The sequence below is a fragment of the Stylophora pistillata genome, chromosome 1, assembly GCF_964205215.1.
Source record: "Stylophora pistillata chromosome 1, jaStyPist1.2, whole genome shotgun sequence".
Taxonomy (NCBI): domain Eukaryota; kingdom Metazoa; phylum Cnidaria; class Anthozoa; order Scleractinia; family Pocilloporidae; genus Stylophora; species Stylophora pistillata.
In genome coordinates, this window is record NC_142519.1 from 61,250,609 (window position 1) to 61,272,227 (window position 21,619).

General features: G+C 38.0%; 2 protein-coding genes across 10 annotated transcripts; one reads left to right on the top strand and one right to left on the bottom strand.

The window, feature by feature from the left end:
* Positions 1-627: 627 nt before the first annotated feature.
* On the top strand, positions 628-12,614 carry LOC111337963 (LIM domain-binding protein 2). 8 transcript variants are annotated; one of them, XM_022944365.2, is made up of 13 exons: positions 632-972; positions 1,549-1,714; positions 1,982-2,057; positions 3,114-3,216; positions 3,628-3,806; positions 4,756-4,959; positions 5,458-5,527; positions 6,840-6,893; positions 7,508-7,561; positions 8,484-8,543; positions 9,848-10,061; positions 11,005-11,053; positions 12,056-12,614. In XM_022944365.2, the coding sequence occupies exons 2-13, from the start codon at positions 1,674-1,676 to the stop codon at positions 12,074-12,076; spliced, it is 1,125 nt and encodes a 374-aa protein (XP_022800100.1). In that variant the 5' UTR covers positions 632-972; positions 1,549-1,673; the 3' UTR covers positions 12,077-12,614. The 8 variants fall into 8 exon arrangements, with proteins under 8 accessions (XP_088584194.1, XP_088584197.1, XP_022800100.1 ...); XM_088728061.1 differs by having other exon boundaries at positions 637-972; positions 9,851-10,061; XM_088728068.1 differs by lacking the exon at positions 8,484-8,543 and having other exon boundaries at positions 628-972.
* Positions 12,493-21,582, bottom strand: LOC111337961 (TATA box-binding protein-associated factor RNA polymerase I subunit B). 2 transcript variants are annotated; one of them, XM_022944359.2, is made up of 10 exons: positions 21,426-21,535; positions 19,736-19,782; positions 18,329-18,428; positions 17,840-17,943; positions 17,140-17,374; positions 16,426-16,699; positions 15,780-15,881; positions 15,317-15,444; positions 14,773-14,935; positions 12,493-14,228 (listed from the first exon to the last, which is right to left on the bottom strand). In XM_022944359.2, exons 2-10 carry the CDS (start codon positions 19,736-19,738, stop codon positions 13,538-13,540), a joined length of 1,800 nt encoding a protein of 599 aa, XP_022800094.2. In that variant the 5' UTR covers positions 19,739-19,782; positions 21,426-21,535; the 3' UTR covers positions 12,493-13,537. The 2 variants fall into 2 exon arrangements, with proteins under 2 accessions (XP_022800094.2, XP_022800093.2); XM_022944358.2 differs by lacking the exon at positions 19,736-19,782 and having other exon boundaries at positions 21,426-21,582.
* Between the last annotated feature and the right edge of the window lie 37 nt (positions 21,583-21,619).

Consider the following 21,619-nt stretch of genomic DNA (forward strand, 5'->3'; position numbering starts at 1 on the left):
CTTGGGGATACGAATTTCATCTTCTCGTGCTGAATGCATCTCTCACTCGTTCGCTTTGCTCACTCGTAAGAGATACTCGCAGCACTCGGAGAAAAAAATTCGTATCCCTGCGCGGCCATGTAATTCCTTTATTTCTTTTATTTACTGCTAATGTAGAAACTATTACTTTATCATTAGTCATCAATTTCCTAGATTCGCCAGCGTAACGACTCTTAGCTCACCCAACCATTGTTATTACATAACTTTTTTAGAAATTGTTGTTCGTCTATCTGAGGGAGTGTTTCGATGATTTTTTATAAAGTTGTGCTCTCATGCAGGTAGTGAACTAATCTGCATGATTGTATAAAACCAGCCGGTAAAATTTTACTTTGTCAACAACCATTGAAATATTTGAGAGATTATTATTGTGAAGCTAAGGTGTGTTCCTAGAATGCATTTGCATGTGAACCCTATTTCGACAGGAATAGTATAATTATCTTAATATGATACAACCTGACGTTAGCTCTAATAGTGCTGGTGGGAGACTTTTTTATTTAAAGATTATAGGAAGAGTTTCAATCAAATATTGATTGAAATTTCAATTTATATTTTTGGCGCTTCCTCAAGCTTTGTATTTTGAAATGTAAAAGGTTTTAGAACAAAGCAATTGAGGTTTTGAAACCGCCAGAAAGCAAGTCTGAAACTTGACAACAACATTACCACCTGTTCTGTGATCTTGACTTTTGTTTCGCGGCAAATGTCTTACTCAGCTGTCATTGGCGGAGAGCTGTCCAATCACAGCTCAGCAAACATTGATGCTTGTTTCAGCGCCGCGCTGAGCGACCCTCGCAGTAGAGCAGACATTTTGTTTTGTCCTTCGCAAATGAGGGAATCAAGCTTATACCATAAACAAATGGATGTACGTTGGAAGTTATGAGGCATGTTATTTAAGGAGTGAAGACCTTGGACAGCGTCCAGTTTAACCAGAAGCGGGTGAGTAAACGGTTACTCTTCCTGCTCGAAGTTGTATGCCACACTTGTTGATACTGTGAAAGCTTCAAATCATACCTTGTCAACTGGCGATGGTCATTCACGAAAACAACTCGCCGGAGGATTAAGTGGCCATGTGAAATTGCGACTCACTTTGCGTGTTATGTGATCTATATCCTGTTAAATCGCCCACGATATCCGGAATTAGACAGAGGCAAGATTGAGGAACCAAGCGCAAGCTTTAGTTGCGTTACCCTTTGTATACACCAAGCTAAAACTGACTATATTTAGCTTTGAATATTTACCAGATTGAAAGTTAGGTGAAAGGAACGCATGATTTTTGTTAGGTGACTAGCATTGGGTCAGAACCGCTTATCGATCTGATTTTCTCTGTAAAAGATTGCGCCTGAATTAACTTTTTATAGAGGTTAATCTGAATAAAGTTTGTTAAGGCACAAATGTAGTTATAAGCTTAAAACGATCATATGAAGTGAAGCGTACATTTGTGCAATTCGATCGGGCTCAGTGACCCTTTGTTATTGTAATGACTCTCGTTTTCTTTGTTCGAACGTTATTCAGCTCAACCAAGTCTTCGCACAGCTTCCCGCTGGACATCAAACACTCAAACAGACGCTCGAACTTCTGATCGAAGCTTCGAGGAAGCTTCGAACGCTTCGAAAACGGCCGATTCTTGGAACTGGAGGATGCCCAGTGTCCCGCTTCCAAGCCCAAGCTATTCAACGGGGTAAATTATACTTCAGATTCTTTATAATATTTTATTTTACGTTCCGCTGCAGTAAGCCCGTTTTGGATCGACGCGTTTTTCTTGCTTCCGTTGTGATCATCGATGCATGGAAGCGTAATAGACATAGCCTGTTGATTTGGGTGCTTTGCAGTTTTGCAACGCGCTCTCTTCGCGTGTTGACCGCTTATTAAGTTTGTATAATAGGATCGAAACGACACGGCGCAAAAAGTTAATCGATCATTTACCAATATTTCCTTGTCACTTCAGGCGTCATACTCCGTATTACACCCATCCAGATGTGAGAATCTATGAGCTCAATCGTCGCTTACAGCACCGGATAGAGGTAAGGCGATGTCAAGGGTTGCTAACATTTGTTACTGTACTGTGAAAGGCAACAGCGGATATTTTTTTTGCCGCGAGTTTCGTCACGAGCAAGGAGGTACTGTCTGTGGGGTCGTATAAACAGATTTCGCTTGAGTTTAATTTTAAAGACTGAAACTGCCGAGGATTTGCGCTCGAAAGGGAACTGGCTCACCAAGAAAAGCCTACGATAGGTCTCTTTTATTCATTTTAGTATTGATGGCAAAATACAACATGGTTTGCTCTTTGTACCCTGTAGAGAGATAAGGTAATATTGATCCTTTGGTTTGAGAAAGAAAAGAAAAGCTGGGAGGTTGCAAAGGAATTGTATCAAAGCTTTCCTAACCCTTTCAGTCCCTTACAATGAATTTGGTAAAGTATACAGTTAGATAGAGATATGTCCATTCCAAACTGAAGTTATTAATGATCTTCAAAACACTATAAATGCCTACTTAGTATTTATAGCAATCGCTGAAATATGCTGTTGCTGGTTTAGGCCATTGTTGTCATGTCACTTGTCAAACTGCTGTGACTGATCCTTTTAGAGAAATATGAGAAGCTCGACCAAGCCCTTTATTTATAGCTAAACTACATACCAGAGAGAAGTTTCTCCACAAAAAAGTAAAGGATATATGAGTTATCTGTAATAACTATACTTCCAAACATGTTTAATACCAGGATATTTTGCTCACTAACCTTCCACTTAAGCTCACAATTCCAGTTATTGATATGAAACTTAATCCACCTTGTTTTGAAAACACAAGTGTAAGGAGTGGTCCATCTATATTTGTGTGAGGTCAATCTAAAATTACCACAAAAATTTATATTTCTCACTCACTCAGAGTGATACCTTCTTGTATCCTGGGGTGCCCAACTTGTTTTAGCTAGATAATGCAAGGACAAACATTTCAAGAAAAAAAATGAACATCTGATCCCTTTAAAATGTATACAATTGTATAGAGAGAGAACAGCATGGAGAATTTGCATACTGATGTTTGGTTTTAAAGGGTTAATATTTGTTAATCTCTTTCTATTTCAGGATGCTGATAATGTTTGGTGGGACGCATTTGCAACAGAATTTTTTGATGATGACGCTACCATGACATTGAGCTTTTGCTTGGAAGATGGGCCCAAAAGATATTGTATGTCTCCCTTAGAATGTCACTTAATCCTTATTGGCTACATTGTCATTGGTATTTCCAATTTTTTTCCAACTTTCACCCCTTAATTGGATATATATGGAGAAGACAAATTTGCAAGACTTGAATTCAGAACCTGATAGAAAAACTGGAAGCAAATTTCCATTCCATAACTTCCCAAATATTGATCAGAGTATATAGTTCTATAACTGTTTATTATCCTTGTTTTTTGTGTGGTTCTGTGGAATGTTGAAAGCCTGTGGTGAGATCAAATGAGATAGAATTTAAGGTGGTAGGGACAAAACCAAATTTTGTCTGTGAGTATGGTAGAGATATTTGTAGAGTCAGTGCATTTCTGTTTGGCAGAGTTGTCTCACACTTTAAACCTTTTTTTTTTTCTCTAAATTCTTTTAGCTATAGGACGGAACTTGATTCCAAGGTACTTTCGAAGTATATTTGAAGGTGGAGTTAAAGAACTGTATTATCACATTGTGCAGCCAAAAGAGTCCTTTCACAGCAACACAAGTACCATCACATTAGACTGTGAAAACACAACCATGATCACATATCACAAAATGCCAGTCTTCACAAAGGTTTGTATTGTAGGTGATCTAAACCTTGTTGGGTGGTCATCTGTTTTGAGTAGATAAAGATAACACTTTGTCCAAATATAAGACCAAATTAGAAATGAATGACAATGAGAAGCCATCCCCATAGCAAGGAATGACATGGTCCAAAGATACACAATGAAAATTTCAATTCAGTAATCATAAATGACAAATTTTTTTTTGAAAGCCCTTTGTGTGTCAAAGCATAGTACTACTTTTTAAGATTCAATTTAAATGTACATTTATTTGGCTGAAGTGGACCAAAATTTACAGTTTTACAATACAACAACTTACTTAAAGGTCAACCTTTAGACACAGAAGTGACCAACCACATCAGCAGAAAGAAACTGTAAATTTCATCTGAATTCATAGTCATCTTTTATCTCCTGCCATCTAACCACTGATTGGCACAATTGAATTTACTTTGAAATCATTGTCTTTTCTCTGTGAGGCGTTGGGTGGAATTTGTTTGAGTGATCCTGATAACAGTAGTGACAGAGTAATTTTTCAGCCAAAGTTGCATTGATCTCTGTTTACTTTGGTTAAAACATGGTTTTGTTTGCCCTTCAGTAGATAAACAGGCTACATGTTCCCACTGAATTTTATGTGGTGGAGGGTGGGCTCAGACCCCTCCTTACCGACTGGACCTCTGGGTGTTTTTTTTCCAGCTTGTCCAACACCAAAATTCTTGCAACAACAGGATTGAATGTTAATACTCAGCTGGCTACGTATCTTTATTTTGTGTAGCTGCAGAAAAAGCTGGGAATGGAGGGGAATGGATGTGGGCTATTCAAGAAGTAATTTTTAGACCTCACCTCTTGATTGGCTTAAGTTGTGTCCTGAACTATGTAGTTGGAATTATTTTGTATTTATGCTGAGGAATGAAAGACTCTTTTAGGGAAATATTTTAATATACTTTCTTGTCTTGTGACAGGTCTGTACAGAAGGCCGTTTGTTACTGGAGTTCACAATGGATGACATGATGAGAATAAGAAACTGGCACTTTGCCATTCGGCATTACACTGAAATGATTCCACGAAATGTGATCGTTGGGGCTCAAGACCCAAACTTTTTGGATCAGTTGTCCAAGAATGTTACAAGACAAGGAATGACCAATGTCACACTGAACTATCTAAGGGTAAGGAGGGAGAATTTTATTTTGGAGGAGAAAAGTTACAAGAGAGTGTCAGCTATGAAGTTGGCCATGAACAATTGATTAATTTACTGAACCCTGCAATGTGAATTTTAACATTAAATTTTGATGTTTTATAATGATATTGGGTTTTTATCTTAAAAATGGTCTGGTTTGTAGAGGTATTTAAAACAAAGCACAGCTCTCTCTCTCTCTCTCCTCAAAACTCTTTAAAAAACCAATATTTGTCTTTTTTATTGACTGAGAGCCTTGCTTAGGCCATAAACCAAATTACAGGAAGAATATATGGGTACTGACAATACATCACCTATCAAATGCTCTTGCTGCATGAAGACATTACTTTGAATATGAGAAGGGAATAGTTATAAAAGTTTGCCATACAAATCAGTTGGTGATAAATTGCTGCCTGTGTAATGGTATCTCTTTGCTCTTCCATTACAACTATATTTCTTTCTGAAGACGAACCTATCATATTTCATACAGCTATGCGTCATTCTGGAGCCAATGCAAGAGCTTATGTCTCGTCACAAGACCTACAATATGAACCCTAGAGGTGAGCAAGCATAAGTTTCATAGTTTGAAGCTCTCTTTAGCTCTAAGCTAAGAAGAGGATTTTTCCCTTCATTTTGTCTAGGTTGAATTAAGGATAAAAAAATTGTGTAAGGATCTTTATAGTGCAATAGAAGTTTGTGAAGCCCAACTCAGGGATTTCATTAATTTTGGAAGTTGGCGTATATTAGGACGTAAGTAGGAGGAAGACAGTTTAGTGGTCATCAAGGCAGATTTGTCACTAGTCTTTCTCTTCGGTCCATTCAGTATGGCACACAGTAAAACAATTGTGTTGTTGATTGAATTGTTAGAACTTGTTACAAAATTCACCTAACAACCAAAAAGGAGACAAAATATCAACAAAAAAACCTTTATTGATGACCTCCATTAGAATATATTGAATGTTTTCTAAAAAAACACACACAAAAACTGGGAGGTGGAATGGCCATAGTAGCTGGCTCAGTTGTGGAGAGTAGCTGCTAGAATTCACTGGTTGCCAGCTTCTAATGAAATCCCTGCCAACTTTAGTGGCTCAGGAGATATTAACCAGGCATTCAATACGAGTTCTTATTATCCAACTACACCTAGATGAGTACAAATAACACCATAGACGAGTACAAATATCACGCAGTATTTATACTTGTCTATTGTGGTACCGGTTAAACAGGTTTTCTCGTATTGCGCAAGCAAAGAATTGGATTGTAGTCAGGAAAAAAAAAAGTGGCGGACAATTTGAATCATATTTCTGACGACAAAGAGTCAGAATGGTTGGCAAATATAGATCCAAGTTCATTAGATGAATCGAGCAAAGAAAAACAGCTTGACAACCAGAAAATTTCTTTATTTAATGTAGAAAATAGAAACAGCAACACAACAACACGCCAATTCCGTTTGGCTTCACATACTTCTGTCATGCACTCCCCGTAAATAAATATCCGCGAAATTTGCCCGCACTGAAATAACAGTTTGGCATGTTGGATAATAAATAACTTATTAGACATTTTCTTGTGTAGTATCGCTGAGTATTTTTACTCATTATTTGTATTTTGACTCGCCCTATGGGCTCGTCAAAATACGGCACAACTCGTAAAAATACTCAGCAATACTACACAACAAAATGTCTAATAAGATATATGTATTAGTATTCTTAAAAGAACAGCAAATTCCTTGTTGCCAATCAGAAGACATCATGTGTTGCTGTTGTTTTCCAAGTGTACCCACACTTTATTATTTTTATTTATTTCTTTCTAGTTATCTATTTGACATGTATAACATGAAATTAAACTTTTTCTTGGCAATAACTTTTGTGTTTGCAGATTGTTTGAAGTCAACACTTTTCCAGAGGTGGCAAAGAATGTGTGCCCCTCCAGGTATTATACAAATATGAACATTCTCACTGTTTTTGTGGGTTTTCAGACTTTCAGATTACTTACCAGTAGTTTAAGTATTTGGCCAAGCATTTCATTTAAAAATTTGCTAAATTTCCTTTTTGGGTTTTACATTTAACAAGAATGAATTCATGTCAGTTGTGATAGTCCTATCAAAGGTAACTCTGATGAGGAGTGTTGTCGGTAACAGAGGCTGAAGTTGTGAGACCCTGAGCAACATCCAACTGACCTGATTAAGTATTCATCACAGCTGCTTGGGTTGTCGAAATGGCAGTTGCTATCAGCAAAAAAAATAGTCCTTTATAGAAGGACCCCCTTACCTGAAAGAAGATCAACTGTTTTTCCCAAGTCCCAACCATTCAGCGGAAAGATTCAGAGCATCACAAATAAAGAGAATGAACAGAGTAAAACAGTGTAGTAAAGCCAAAGGGTAATTCTAGTAAAGTTAAAGCCAAAGTCATCCCACTTTACCTTTGATGTGCAATGGCTCTGAATTTTGAATTTTTGAAAGAACTATTTGAGCTTTTTAACCAAAGTACACAAGCTGAACCAGCTAATTGATACTGATTTGTATTTCTTTGCACATCTTGTTACAGATTATAATCAAGGCGGTGAAATGATGTGGCAACCTAACACTCCAACCACTCCTGGTAAGGTCTTGTTCTGCTTAATTCAGTTTCACTCTTCTAAGTTATTTGACCATTTTATTTTAGCTTACTGTGATAGATTTCCTTCTTAGTTTTAAACATACCATGCTCTCTTTAATGTTCTATTTTTATTTGAATTTGCTTTTATTATTGTCAAACAAGGTTAGTTTTGGAAGGTTAAGGGTAAAACTGCTATTCAATCAAGCACTATTCAATCAAGTTGGCAGGTTTTGAAAAGTAACTGATTTTCCACATTTGGCTCACTAGTAAGTCTAGCTGGAAAAGTTAATTGTTTTTTTCGGCTAGTTTACCTTTGAATTTGTACTTAAAGAGTTCCAAAGCCCTGATATTCAAAAGCCACATGTTCAAAATCAGTTTCTTTTGAGCAATTGCAAACTGTCTCAAGTGGTTATTGGATGTATGGAGTTGTGAGGAGTGTTCATCGAGAGATCAAGCAGTGAGCAAGAACCAGTCAAAATGTTTGCATAATTCTGCATGTTTGTATGTTTTTTTTACTAAAGGGCTAAAAACACATAGCTTTTACTTAAATCTTGGCAGAAATCTTGTTCTGAGAGGGGAAGGACAGAATCTTTTCTTGCACCTGATTTGATTAATGATCGCAGCCACCCTGAATCATACAGATCTTCCATACAGATCTTTACCCTTTTGTTTCTCTTAGCTGCTCTTTCCTAAGGTCTTTCATCAAAGGCCTTTAGCATATGGTAGTTTAAAATCATGTAAGTTATGATCATTAGCTGAAAAGTCAGGGTTTAACATGTCCTGCTCTTTAACAGAGCCACCCTGGCAATCTATAAACTAATGAGGGGCCATTTTTAACCTATCTACTGCATTTCAATTAAAAATGGCTGCTATATGATGATCCTAAAGGAACAAATATCTCATTTATACCTGTTTTACCCCAAAGGATCCCCTTTTCCTAAACTTCTCGAGAGAACCTTGACTGGGCAGCCTGCTTCCAAAAAAGGTTAGCCTCAGTTCCAATCTTAAACAGTGTTTGATCATAGGAAGACTGGCTTGGTCAACACAGGGTAGCCAGCGTTTTCGTTCACAGGAAAACCAGCTGAATTCTGACTAAGATCGATGTAGGGTCTTTTGTACTGGGAATTTTGAAATTTAATTTTGCTTCAAAATGGAATCAGTCTTCAGGAGTCAAATCTTGTGGTCAAACACTGTTTTAAATCTTATAGAAAGCATGAAATACTTAAAACAGGGATCCAAACTGCACTTGCACCGTGTAGTTGTAGTGACAGAGCGGACACCATTTAAGTATCCGCTGTTATGCAAAAGCCTAACTGCACCACAGTAGAGCAGATTTGAGCTATTAATGCCCTAGGCATCTACTTCTTGTGATATTATTTTCCCAGAATTGATCTTGGTAATAAATAAAAGGCTGTCACGGAAAACTGTTCACAGAAGTAGAATATTCAGTCCTTAGCAGGCGTATAAGTATAATTATTGTTAAAAAAATTCGTTTTTTCATCTTTATTGTGAACACAAAATGACAAAAAGGTTCCCAATCTCCTAACCCGTATATGCAACACTAATTTCCAGAGAAAAGTTATTAACATTAAAGGCTTCTACTTTTCTCGAAGTCTCTTCGTCGTGTCTTATAAGAAAAAAAAAAGTTTACAAGTTAGTCAAAACTTCTGAGTACCCTGTGAGGATTTACACCTCGGACTTTTCTATTTCATACTTTTAGTAGAAATTTTGTCCTGTAAAGTATTTTGCCACGGAGGTGGGCCTTGTACTGGGTTCTTAAAACAGAAAGATGAAGAAGGAAAAAGAAGGCTTTGGTGACTTGAAGTTATTATGCTTCAGTCACGTACAATTCATGTTCAGATGTTGTATCATTGTATCTGGGCCACAGAGAGCTCTGTTGTGAATCATGCCATTTAAATGTAAATGTGACGCGTGCGTTTCATACTGCTTGGATTAGCAATTTTGAAAGCGTACCGAGTGGAACAAGAGTAAAAATTTTGAGCATAGACCGTCGTGGAATAAAGAATACTGATAAAAATTTGTCGTTAGCGTTAGTGAAACTAAAATATGAGAATTCAATCAATTCCTTTTCTGTGAGTTGCATAAGTGATAAAGGTGACAGCGAAGATGACAGCCATCCTACAAGTAAGCAGGCTAGTAAGGCGGCAGTGTAAATTGATATCCTCAGTTACTCACCCGAAACCAAGGGTTCCCTTCTCGTTTTTGGTTTCTTTTTTATCACAATTCCTGAAATCAGTGAAATAAATAAAGTTTATTGTTTCCCATCAGCAGAAACGCCCCGTGCTCCAAGGACAAGGCGGAAACGGAAGTCTACAACCGCAAACTCATCGACCCCTAATACTGGGATGAACAACACTTCCAGCAAAAAGAAGTCGCCAAGTGCGTCCGGGTTTACACTGGCGACCCAAGATGTGATGGTTGTCGGCGAGCCTTCTCTGATGGGCGGCGAATTCGGAGACGAAGACGAGCGGCTTATTACAAGGTAAAGTGTTGTTCTGTCATTGATACAAAGTCAAACTGCGTTCACACTAGCTAGTTTCTCGTGACAAGCGGTGCAGATAATAAGGAAACATTTTTGCTACATACATCAGCAGAGAAAACCTATAAGGGGTCCTTTATAACGAAAACGTGTTCAACCAGAATTTAAGTCAAGGGTGAAGTGTAGTCCTGAAACCATCAAGTTTTGCATGGAATTAAGAAAAAAAAACTGACCGCTGTCTGAGTTTCCATAGAACTACCTAATTTTCCAAACATTTGACTTAAAAATGTACTCAATGTTCGATTATGAAGGCCGCCATTTTGAATTTTGCTTAGCAACCTAACCTTTCTCCTTTGACGTACCAAACACTCTTCCCTCGACACGAAGTCTCTTTCAAAAGCTCGCGTCAATGTTTTGATCAAAGAAAAATTAGTCATACACTTTCGTTTTCACTGCAGAGGAACATTTTCGAAATCAAAATTGCAAAGGAAACCAGCTAGTGTTGATGCGGCATTTAGAGAAAAATAAAGAAGTTCCAATGGGATATTAAACCACTGCAAAAAAGAAGCTAGAGGGATTTCAAGCTTCGACGAGATTCGAATTGGGGTCTGAGAGCCAAGTACTCGAATCCAGTTGGGCCTGAATTTTAGGAGGCTACGTGCAAAAAGTAGTTTATGAACTCATTTGAATTTCTGTATTGCTATTTGAAATACTACCTAAAGACAACATGGACAGATTGTTTATGTTGATTATTTTTAACTTTTACACCCTAAAAGCAATATTCAAACTCTCAAACACTGTTCTCCATATATTTCTTAGCTGTTTAACGGAGCTTCTTTAGTTGGTCATCATTTCCTTTCTTCTCGTGATCTAAATGTGTAACATAGGGGTCAAACGGTTTAAATGTGGGCAGCGAATATCTAGTAACGGTTCTTCTTCACTTCAGATTGGGTTGTGATGATGGTGACAGCAGTTTCCTTGACATTAGACCCTCGGTGAGTGTTTATCCTCCCTCTCGAATTAATTTGCCTCTGACAAATAGATAATGAGATGATAATCAGAAGAGTAAATGTCTCCGATGAGTTGTTCAAGTACGATAAAAGTAAATGGGAGATCATTTCATGACTGCATGTTACTTGTGTATTTCTTCCCGTTGATTTACGTGCTGTAGGGTCGATATTCACGAGCCATTTTATTTTAAAATTGTGTTATTTTGTCAGAGGGAAATTGAAGAGGGAGGGTGAACCCAACGACAGATCTTACAATGTATTATAAGCAAAAGGAGACTTTTTCCATGTCGGGGAAACTTCATCCGACATCAAGCGAGCTAGAAGAATCCGAGACAGTTATGCTTCTCGGCGATTGTTTCGGGGTTGCTTTACTTTCGATAATTTTCCCAACTCCACGATGGTTTCATGAACACGGAGAAGAGTTTTTTTTTTTTTTTTTTTTAACAATATTTCTCAAAGGATATGTGATATTCAAAAATGACACAACCGTGTTTACATACCCTCGTCTAAACATGCCTATCGACCAATCAGGGCGCTAGTGTTATCTCAGGAATTTTTTATTTTATAAACATGGCTTAATGAGAATCAAAGATAATCTTCGAAAATTGTGATGTTTTATTTTGTACTTTACTAAAGTGCAAAATTATGGTTGGCATTGTGGAGGTGGAAGGGCGTCTTTAGATTCACATGCGACAAGTTTTCCAGATATTGGGATTTGTAATGCACAAAGCGTTTTCTCATCATCTCCTTCCCCCTTCCCCCCTCCCCCTCGGGTTAGAACACAAGTGTTGTGGGAGAGGGAAGCAGGAGGCAGAAGGAAGAATTATTGTAGGAACTTGAGATCAATTGTTGGATTGTTTATGAGTAAATTTCCCTTCTCTCGCAGATGAAAGGGAATTTTCTCTTTATTATGGTTATCCATGATTACTATTTAGAGCGTCCGGCATGACCAATCATATCGGTGAAATCTTTGCTTTCCACTTTCAGACTGGAGAACACTCAGTATGATGCCAGCAACGGCGTCGGCGACGATGGAGACTTTGGTAACAGCCCTATGAGTGGAAGCCCGCACCTTTGGAGTGCGGACAGAAAACCGACTCAAGAAGACGGTGGTGGAGACTGACCGAGTAGCCCTGGCTACTGCTATATATCCCCTACCCGACCCCCATTGAGAAGGGACATTTCTATTTAACCCCCAGATGCCCGTGTTAATATTGCGCTTTGTTGACCCTACTCGGCCTAAGGACATTACAGGACAGTTTTACTCGAAGGCCATGTCGAACCTCTGGTCAAAAGTTTGTAAACATACACTCTGTAAAAAGAGGTTAAATGTAGAGATTTTATGAGGGACGTTTAAAGTTATTTATGCCCTTTCTGATGAAGTTCTCGCTGCAGAATGATATAATTATGATTAGCCGTTACCCTCATGTATTCACTGTTTTATTAGTCAAGTCTATTGACATAAAGTATTTTGCATCTTTTTCTTTTCATGAAAATAAAAAAAGGTCTTTGTTCTCATGGTATTAAAAGTGAGGATGTTCATGAAGCAAGCTATCTCTCAAAATATGACTTCTTGGAGCGGGGTGTTGTTTCTGACTTAGGCACGCTGGTCAAACTACTTTGGGCATTGTACTTTCTTAAATGTCGTACCTCAAAAAACCAGTGAGGTAATGAAGAGGGCTAGTCAAATCAAAGGGGGCACCAGGATGAGCCCAGGCGCGGGAAAACGCCATTGGACACCCGCGATTGGTTTAAACTTGGCATCTGATTGGTTGAGAGGGTGTCTCGAGATTTCTGACCAAATAAAGAACGTAGTATAGTAAGAAAAAAAAAAAAGAATTGTTAGCCTTTAACACGACTTTATCTTGGCTCGTAAGGTAGCAACAAGTCAGATTGATAAAAAAGGGCGAAGTACAGCAGGAATGCAGTCCAAATTTACCTTTAAGCAGGTGTTCCTTCACGTGGAAACTGTTGTATCAGTATGGGCAACTAACAGTGTCTGCAGCTGTAGCAAAATTTTGGACAAGAACTTGAATTTGGCGATAAAAAGATCTTAGCTAGACATTGCGTAATAGAAGCCAGTATTTGAGCGTGTGACCTTGCGAAACCTTGTGTGATGCTTGGCAAATATTTTCACAGAATAAATACCTTTTCCATAACAATTGAATTATAGCAAAGGAAAAGGTTTCTTGTCGTAAATTATGAAATTTAAAATAAGGTTCAGGAAAAGAGTTTACCAAATGAGCAGGTTGAGTTTTCTCCGTACCACTTAAAATAACTAAATAGTTAAATAGCTCGCTAATGTCAGCAAAACAACAACAACAACAACAAAAAAACTGGCGCATGCGTATGGCAAGCATCTCTAAGAAGAGGAAGTCTCCTAGCTTTAGAATGAACAAATTTCTTGATGAACCTCGTTAAATGATAAGCACTGTTTAATTGATTGAACTCTGCCACAGTTCGAGTCGATCACAGCACTCCCTTGACAAGACGTTTTTTAAAAAACAACGCATTTTCAAGTTTGTGGACTTTTGCTTGTATATCCGCAGGCATCATTTCTACGCGGTCTGCCAAAACACTCAACAGCACCTTGTAAGAACTGTGAAAATTAGTGTCTTGATCAGCAGGGTCGGCTGAGTAGCAAATGTACCTCAAATCGTTGCCCTCTGCTGTATCACCCCCAAGGACAGATTCTACGTTGATTCCACGCGAATGTATTCTATCAAAACAACTTTCGGAGCCACTTTCAGAGTTCTCCGCGTGTCTACACGTGGCGGGAAAACTTGTCACTTGGGGCGTGTCTGTACTATTGAAATTCTCGTCCTGTTGTCGTGTCATTAGGCTCTTGAACAGTTGTGCATACCTGCTCTGGCTCTCCTCGTTTGTGATTCTGTTTGCACGCAAATTTTTCGCCTGAGTTCCAGTGTAAACGCGGTCGGCCGGTTCCCACGACCCAAAAAGGTCCGATTTACAGAACGCACTGTACGACGTGGGGTCTCCAACAAGTTTAGCCTGTTCATCTGTCCAAGGAATACCACTGTGGAACTTCCTGGCTTCGCAATGCTTCCAGCTTTTCAACCAATCAGTGAACAGGGGAATTGTGTGACAATTTCCTTCTTTTGAGCCTAATTCCATGGATATGGCTTTTTCTTCATGGTCCCTTAGAGTAAGGATATTATAAGTAGAAGAACCCTTTACATCTTCTTTACACTGTTCTCTATACATTCCCTAAGGTGCTATTAAGGAGAGTTTGTTCGACAATCACGAGCGTCTTTCGTTTGTGAACATTTCTTTTATTCTTGTGACCAAAATGTTTGATTCACCAGTGATATAGTAAGGAGATATTAGATGCTACTCGCTCATGGGTCGAAGGATTAAATAAGCCATGAAATAATGACACTCAACACAGCGAACAAACGTGTTTTAAAAGCAGATAAGTTGTGTTAGATAAAGCTCAAACACAATGGAAAATCTAGAGGATTGTTGTTTCCCCTTACGTATTTTTTATCAGCGCAGCAACTTCAGTCTCATTTTGCTCAGCAACAACTTTGTCGATTGCCAGCTTGAGTCAACAAAAGCAAAATTAGAATGATGAATTTGGCCCCCAATAAGTCAACATTCTGCACACCTACCTTGTAGCTTCAATCTTAGAGTTTTTTTTTTTTTAAACATTTTTTGTTCAATGATCACGTAATCGTGCTTACTTTTCGGTTTTGTCATCAATTCCGTAACAGAGTTTCAAGGCAACAACAATCAAAGCCATAGCACCAGCTTCGAAATTTGGAATGGAGGACTGAAAGACTGGGTGAATGTTGGTTTCAACTTTCACTTTTTCTGCTAGTTTGCGCACCACACCATGAAGAAAACCTGTTACAAAACAAACAGTCAGATAAGTGCTGGATGATTTTGATCCCGCTGTATAATTTGCGTATCATTTCATTTGTTCTCAGGAAGTGAAGGGTGTGCCAAGCTCCCCAATTTGCGTGACACTCGCGCTTGTCTCGCGCTTGCCTCGCGCTAGTCTTGCGTATCCGCTAAGAGGGGAGAAGAGAGGGGAGAGGGGGGGAAGGGCTATAATTTCACCTTTGTTCCGCAAGATAGAGAGTGGTTGAATGCACAGAGAGTTTGGATACCATATGGAGATAAATTCAACATATGTGCAGTAAATTTTGGCCAATGCACAAAATCAAATATCTTCAGATATGGGTTTATGCGCAGTGAAAAATGCATCCTATCGCTGTTTCTCACCTGGAAGATGCAGATCTGTGATAAAACGTGCCGTGTAGGTGGATAATTTAGGTTCTGGAAAACGTGGAAGTCGCAGTAGTTTTGCAATCGTTGACGCACGTCGAAGAATGGATGATACTGGGGGAACTCTGGTAAATGAATAGGAATAACTAACCAGAGGAAGCTTTCAATATAAATAAGGGAATATTGATGATTGTCAGAGACGGACCAACAAATAAGTTAAGGAGGGCGGGCAAAACAAACAAATAACATCTCTTATTTCCTTTAATAGGCACCTTAAAATTTTACCTAACAAGGAGGGGGGGGAGGGTGAAGAGCCACTCATTGGAAAGAGGGCACTTTATTTAGAGGGCTGCTTGTTAAGCTGGCGTGATAATAATAGGAAGAAAAATTAAAAGGACATACAACTTACATAATGGAACTCTGAAGAGAGCGAAGAAACTGATCTTAATAGTTCACTTACCTAAGAGGGCACAAACTCTGAAAATCACCATGACCAAATTTCATGTGCCCAGGGATGTGTCTTGTTATCTGGAAGTAAGGGAGCTGTCCTTGTTTAGCCCATCTGGAAAATAATACTCTGAGAGTCCTTATTCAATCAGAGTTGGTGTTTTAAAAATACTGACTAGGATTTTGATATTTTAGGCAAAGACACTTATTTTGGAAAATCATGAGCAACAACAATTTGTAAATTTTACAGCAATCATGAGAAAATGAGAGTGTGGAAAATGAAACCCTAGACTCACAAGTGTAAATTTGCAATACATGGACCTACCTAACTTTTATCCCCTGTTTGCTTGATATTGTAATGATATTCTAAGGAGAAATTCTGTCTTGGTCACCCATGTTAGTTTAGGGGTTAAGGTTGCCAAATAGCGACTCAAAAAATTTGAATTGGAGCCCTGTTGTGAGTAGACTTTGAGCAGTCCCTCCTTGTTGGTGAAATCTGTTGCACAAGTAAAAGAAAGAAGTTTTAATCTCATGAAGGATTTGGGGGAATGCTCATAGTCTCTGTTGTGAGAAAGTGGTTGTATTAAAATCACCTTTGAAATCCTCCGGGTTCAGCAAACACTCCAAGACAAGAGAGATCATCAACCTTTCACACCTACCTCACCAAGTCACTGATAAAAACTGGTTCATCCATCCACAGCAGGCCAAGATAACAAAATGCTAGGGTGCACTGAAGGGAAACACACCCATATCTTACTCCTTTTTTTTTCGATTGATGGCAAGTCACGGAACCAATAAATTCATCTTCGCTACTGTCCGAGACATCATCTACATGCATCTCTTTGCTGCGACAGAGACTAGTCCAATCATCACCCAGATTCAAATCATCAGCATTATCATCATCTTTTGGCAATGCTTCTGAGGGATCATCACCTAGAGTGTAAGGAAAAAGTTTGAAAGAGTAAAAGACTAGTGAATTACTAGATGTTAAATTTTAACTGTATCATTTACACACATCAACTGACAATAGATGAGTATGGGAGGTGGGGTGGGGGCCTGAAAGGTTAGCAGAATTAAGAACTGCTTTTGAGTCTGCTGGTAACCATGACAACCCTGTGAATAGTACTAAACCATGAACCATTACATTATTAGAAGATCAACAAATTTTAGCAAATTAGAACATAACCGTTTAATTTGAGTTTTCAATGGCTCGTTGTGAAGTCTTTTAAAATGTGACTGACAGTGACTATTTTTGGGCCATCCATTCCACCTGCAGAATTTGTCCATCATACTTAAATGGGAGGAATTCTTTTATCTTCCATTTAGATTAATCTAAAATACAATACGATAAAAAAATTAATGTATGTTATTACCTTCATAAAACTCCTCATCACTAAAGTGTGAACACAGTTCTAATTCATCATCATCTGATTCACAAGGATCCAGCTTCCTCTTTTGTCCAGACTTCCTTCTTTTATTTGTGTTTAAGAGATTAGCATCCCGTGGGTAGAAAATTGAACCCTTGGTTGGTACAGCTCCCTCAGGAGATCCAGTAAAGGCACTTTGAGTGACCTGCAAATACTTGTACCACAGCTTAAAGACAACATCCTAGGGAAAAGAAGAAGACTTGTAAACACTTTGAATGAGAGATTCAAGTTACATGGGATTCAATTCAACATTTCTGTGATCACCTCACAAAACAGAATGATGAGCCATTTGCAAGATTTCCAAGCCTCTGATTGCTTCTAATGAGAAAATGACTATTAAATTCATTTTAATAAAAATCAAACTCATTTTTCTAAGAAAGGGTTTTTTTAAGTACCCTTTGATCACTTGGTTGTTAGCATTTTTGAATGCTTGGTGCTCATTAAATTGAACCATCTGTACTTAAAACATGAGTCATCACCATGTCTTAAACACAACTTGTTAAATTTGATTCTCCTTGATGGCTGTTTTGATTTTAAATTAGAGCACTTTTACTTTTTGACACTCAATCAAAAGGAAGGCAATAAAGGTGTAAAAGAAATAATGGTTCAGGTTGCTTCAGTGGGAAGAAACAGGTTCATTGTTCACCTTCAATGCCTCGTTGACTCCAAGTTTTATCAGATATTCAACTTGCATCCTAATGATGTGCTGATATGCTTCGTACATAAACCAAGGTTTCCCTTTGTCTGCAACTGTTGAATGTGTGGGAAAGTGTGAAAATAATTATAATAACTAGTACAATAACCATCTGCAAAGGCAAGGTCTCAGGAAAATGAATGAAAAAGAATCTCTCTTCCTAAAGAAAGCCCTAGAATAAGAAGTCTTTATTGTAACAGACACAGCCCACAGCCCACAGCCCACAGCCCAAGTGTTACTCCCTACTGTCTGACAATAGAACTTAAAACAACTGGAGAAATCATGATTAGCAACAAAAATATCAATAATCAATGTACCAGTAAATAATTATGAAACACTAAAAAAGTGGCAAGCATAACCTTATAAGTAAACAATGCACCTGTAATTTATTATAAACATTTTTTAAATAAATAATATTATTGGAAGGAGAAATTGACTCACTGAACTGTTTCTTTCTTCCACCTCTGCCCTTCTCTGATAACTGCAATTGCCTAACATTTCCAGCTTCATAGGGATCTTGCATCTCTTCATCTCTCATATCCTAATTTATAGATAAATAAATATATAAATAAATAAATATATAAATAAATAAATATATAAATAAATATATAAATAAATAAATATATAAATAAATAAATATCATTTAATCCACTCTTTGCAGTTGAAACTATGTACAAACTGAATTATCAAGCAGTATCATTTACAAAACTGTTAAATCTAATTAAAGTATAGTAATGTATAGTCTACGTAATAATTAATCTAAAAATCTAAACATTATAAAGTCATTAGCTCTCTTGGTTCTTGCATCCTGGCAAATGGACTTTTCACGTCCAGATCTAAGATTATATGGATCATTATAAACATTAGTTTGAGGGCGGAGTTTCCATGTCGCAATGAACTTCCTATGGGGTGCCATACAGGACAATATTGTGTGCCCACAAAATAAAATGCAAAAGTTAAATATATATGGCATGGACCAAATCAATATATATCGGCCATAGGACAAAAGTAAGAAAATATATACGGCTATTGTGCCCGTTATCGCTTTGGCCAGTGGCATTATTTTGGAAAGCGGGAAAACTTGGTATCTGATCGAGGATTGAGCAGAGAAGGAATAATTATGGCGAACTCTACTCCCACTGTTGACTTACTTGTTCAACAGATTATTGATCATCCTCAATTCAAAGAAGCCTTGCAAGCTAGGTCTTCCGATAGCTCAAGTTCAAACCCTGAAACTTCAACTCAAACAGCAGTTTCTGGAGCAGGAACTCAGGAAGTTAGCCATTCTCAAAGTGGAGGAGCCGCTCTAAATCATCAATCCTGTCACGGGTGGCCATGTTATTTTTTATCAATCTTCCGTTAACCAAATTGACAATGGGCACAATAGCCATATATATTTTTCTTACTTTTGTCCTATGTCATCTGTTTATTTATTCAGTACCATATATTGACTTGGTCCATGCCATATATATGTTGCACATATATTCTATTCATATATTTATTTGATCCATGCCATATATATTTAACTTTTGCATTTTATTTTTTGGGCACACAATATTGTCCTGTACGGCACCCCATAACTTCCTACTTAATGTTTCTCGACTGACTTCTAGGCTTGGGAGGCCAGATATGGAGAGCAAAAAAAAAGAGAAAGAGAAAGAGAAAAAAGAGAAAAAAAAAGGAGGAAGAATTACAGCAGCATAATGTAGCAATTCACAATACACTATCAAACCAATCAGATTTTTCTCCCTACCCTCTAACCTCTAAGAGTGACTAACATCTAATTTCTCCTTTCATTTTCACCCCTAAGTCAAATATAAAGGTCTTGAGAATAAAGGAAATGATCACCATATAAGGAAGCTCTTGATTGTTGAGCAAATTCTCCTTGTCAGCATCTTAGGAAATGTAAAGAGAACAGTATGGAGAATATGCATACTGCTGTTAGGCTGTAGAGGGTTAATCATTATTAAATCTTGCATAATGGCACAATAATAAATGAGTAACAAAATAATAAATAATAAATAATTTAGCAATGGACATCCCACAAGGTGGCTCTAATTTTCACTGTTGCTGGATTGAATTGGAATTTGCAGAGGAAGGAAAACCAGAGAACCAAGACAAAAATCCTCGGAGCAAGGACAAGAACCAATAACAAACTCAACCCACCTGTGACACCAGTCTGGTATTCAAACCAGGGCCACAGTGGTGGGAGGTAAGTGCTCTCACCACTGCACCATCCCTGCTCCCCGAGCCATCCCTGCTCTCCACACACAGCACACTTTAAGCACACTTAAATTATCAACTGTCACCTCTGAGGATTTAAAATTCTCTACTCATGCTCCTGCTGGCCGATTCATTATGCCCAACAGAAAAATTTGAGCTATCCCAACATTAGAAGGGCCAATGGGTAAGATTTCCGTATTTAGCTCTTATCAACCAAGCGGGAGGTCTGTATGGGAGAATATTGACTGAGGTCTGTACCAGCGACCGAGGTCAAGATTCTCCCATACAGACTGACCTAGCTTGGTTAATTTATAAGATGTTTAATACATGGCTGTGTCTTATATGGCAGTTTTTTATATTTTTTGTACCTTCTTTTTCTAGACCGGTCTAGATGCCGGTCTAGATGCCAGTCTAGATGGGAAAATCTAGACCGCTTTCAATATTGATTTCAGCCAATCAAATTCGTGAATTTGGTAGTTCCCAGTCCTTGTGAGACACAGCCATCTAATAAAACCCCATACTTCGTTATGCATAAAATTCTTGGAAAAAAGAAAGCAAAGGCAAAACAACAGATTACTCTTGGGATTACGACTTTGATTTTTATTAGTATGGGGTTATATGGAAATCTTTCTAGGCCAATGTTTAAAATTGAACCAACAAGAGGAAAGAACAGCTCATGCCAATAAACTTAGAATATCAGAAACCTTTAGTTCTGAAAGGGAGTGCATCAAAGAGAATAGCTATACTGGTAGCAAACTGGAAATAAAATTCCCATGCCTTGGTACAACAAAGTTAGCAAATATTGCATACAAATCATTCACGGAGAGAAGCATTGCGGGGCTGGAGTAAAATGTTTATATGAGCTCAAGAAAACTGCATGTATAGTGAGCCTGCCACAAACTGCAGGGCCACTGCATCTACCCTTACCGCCATGAAAACTGACATAAAAGAGTGGGAACACATTTTAACAGGTTCAACCTCTATGAAGCGATTATATTCCCAAATTCCCGCAACTCTAGCCTGATCATTTTGAATCAAATTTCAAGCACCTTTTGCTGGCATTTCAGAATATGTCACTGCAGGTTAAGGTTAACCATGTATTTAAGCGTAATTTGTGTTCGTATAAAGCGGTTAATTTAGACACGAAAAGGGACGATTCCATTTTAACTGGAGAATTTCCTGCGAGACCCAACTGAGCTCCATGTTAAAAATTGCGCACTTTGATTGCGTTGTATCTTTAATCTCCCTCAAAACTCAATGTTTCTATTGATCCTGAAAGACACTTTAGCATTAAGAAAAACCTTTAACTGATTACCTGAGACTGAGTTCCACAGCTTTTGCAGTAATACAGCCCATCAATACAGTCAAAGACTTCTCCATCGCACAAAACACACGACGGCATGTTTTCAGATTTGCCTCCACTTCACTCCATTCATGTATGACCCACCGTATTGTCTCCTAAAATTCCCAGTCCCTTTCGGTTGAAACCGTACTTTGAACCTAATTACA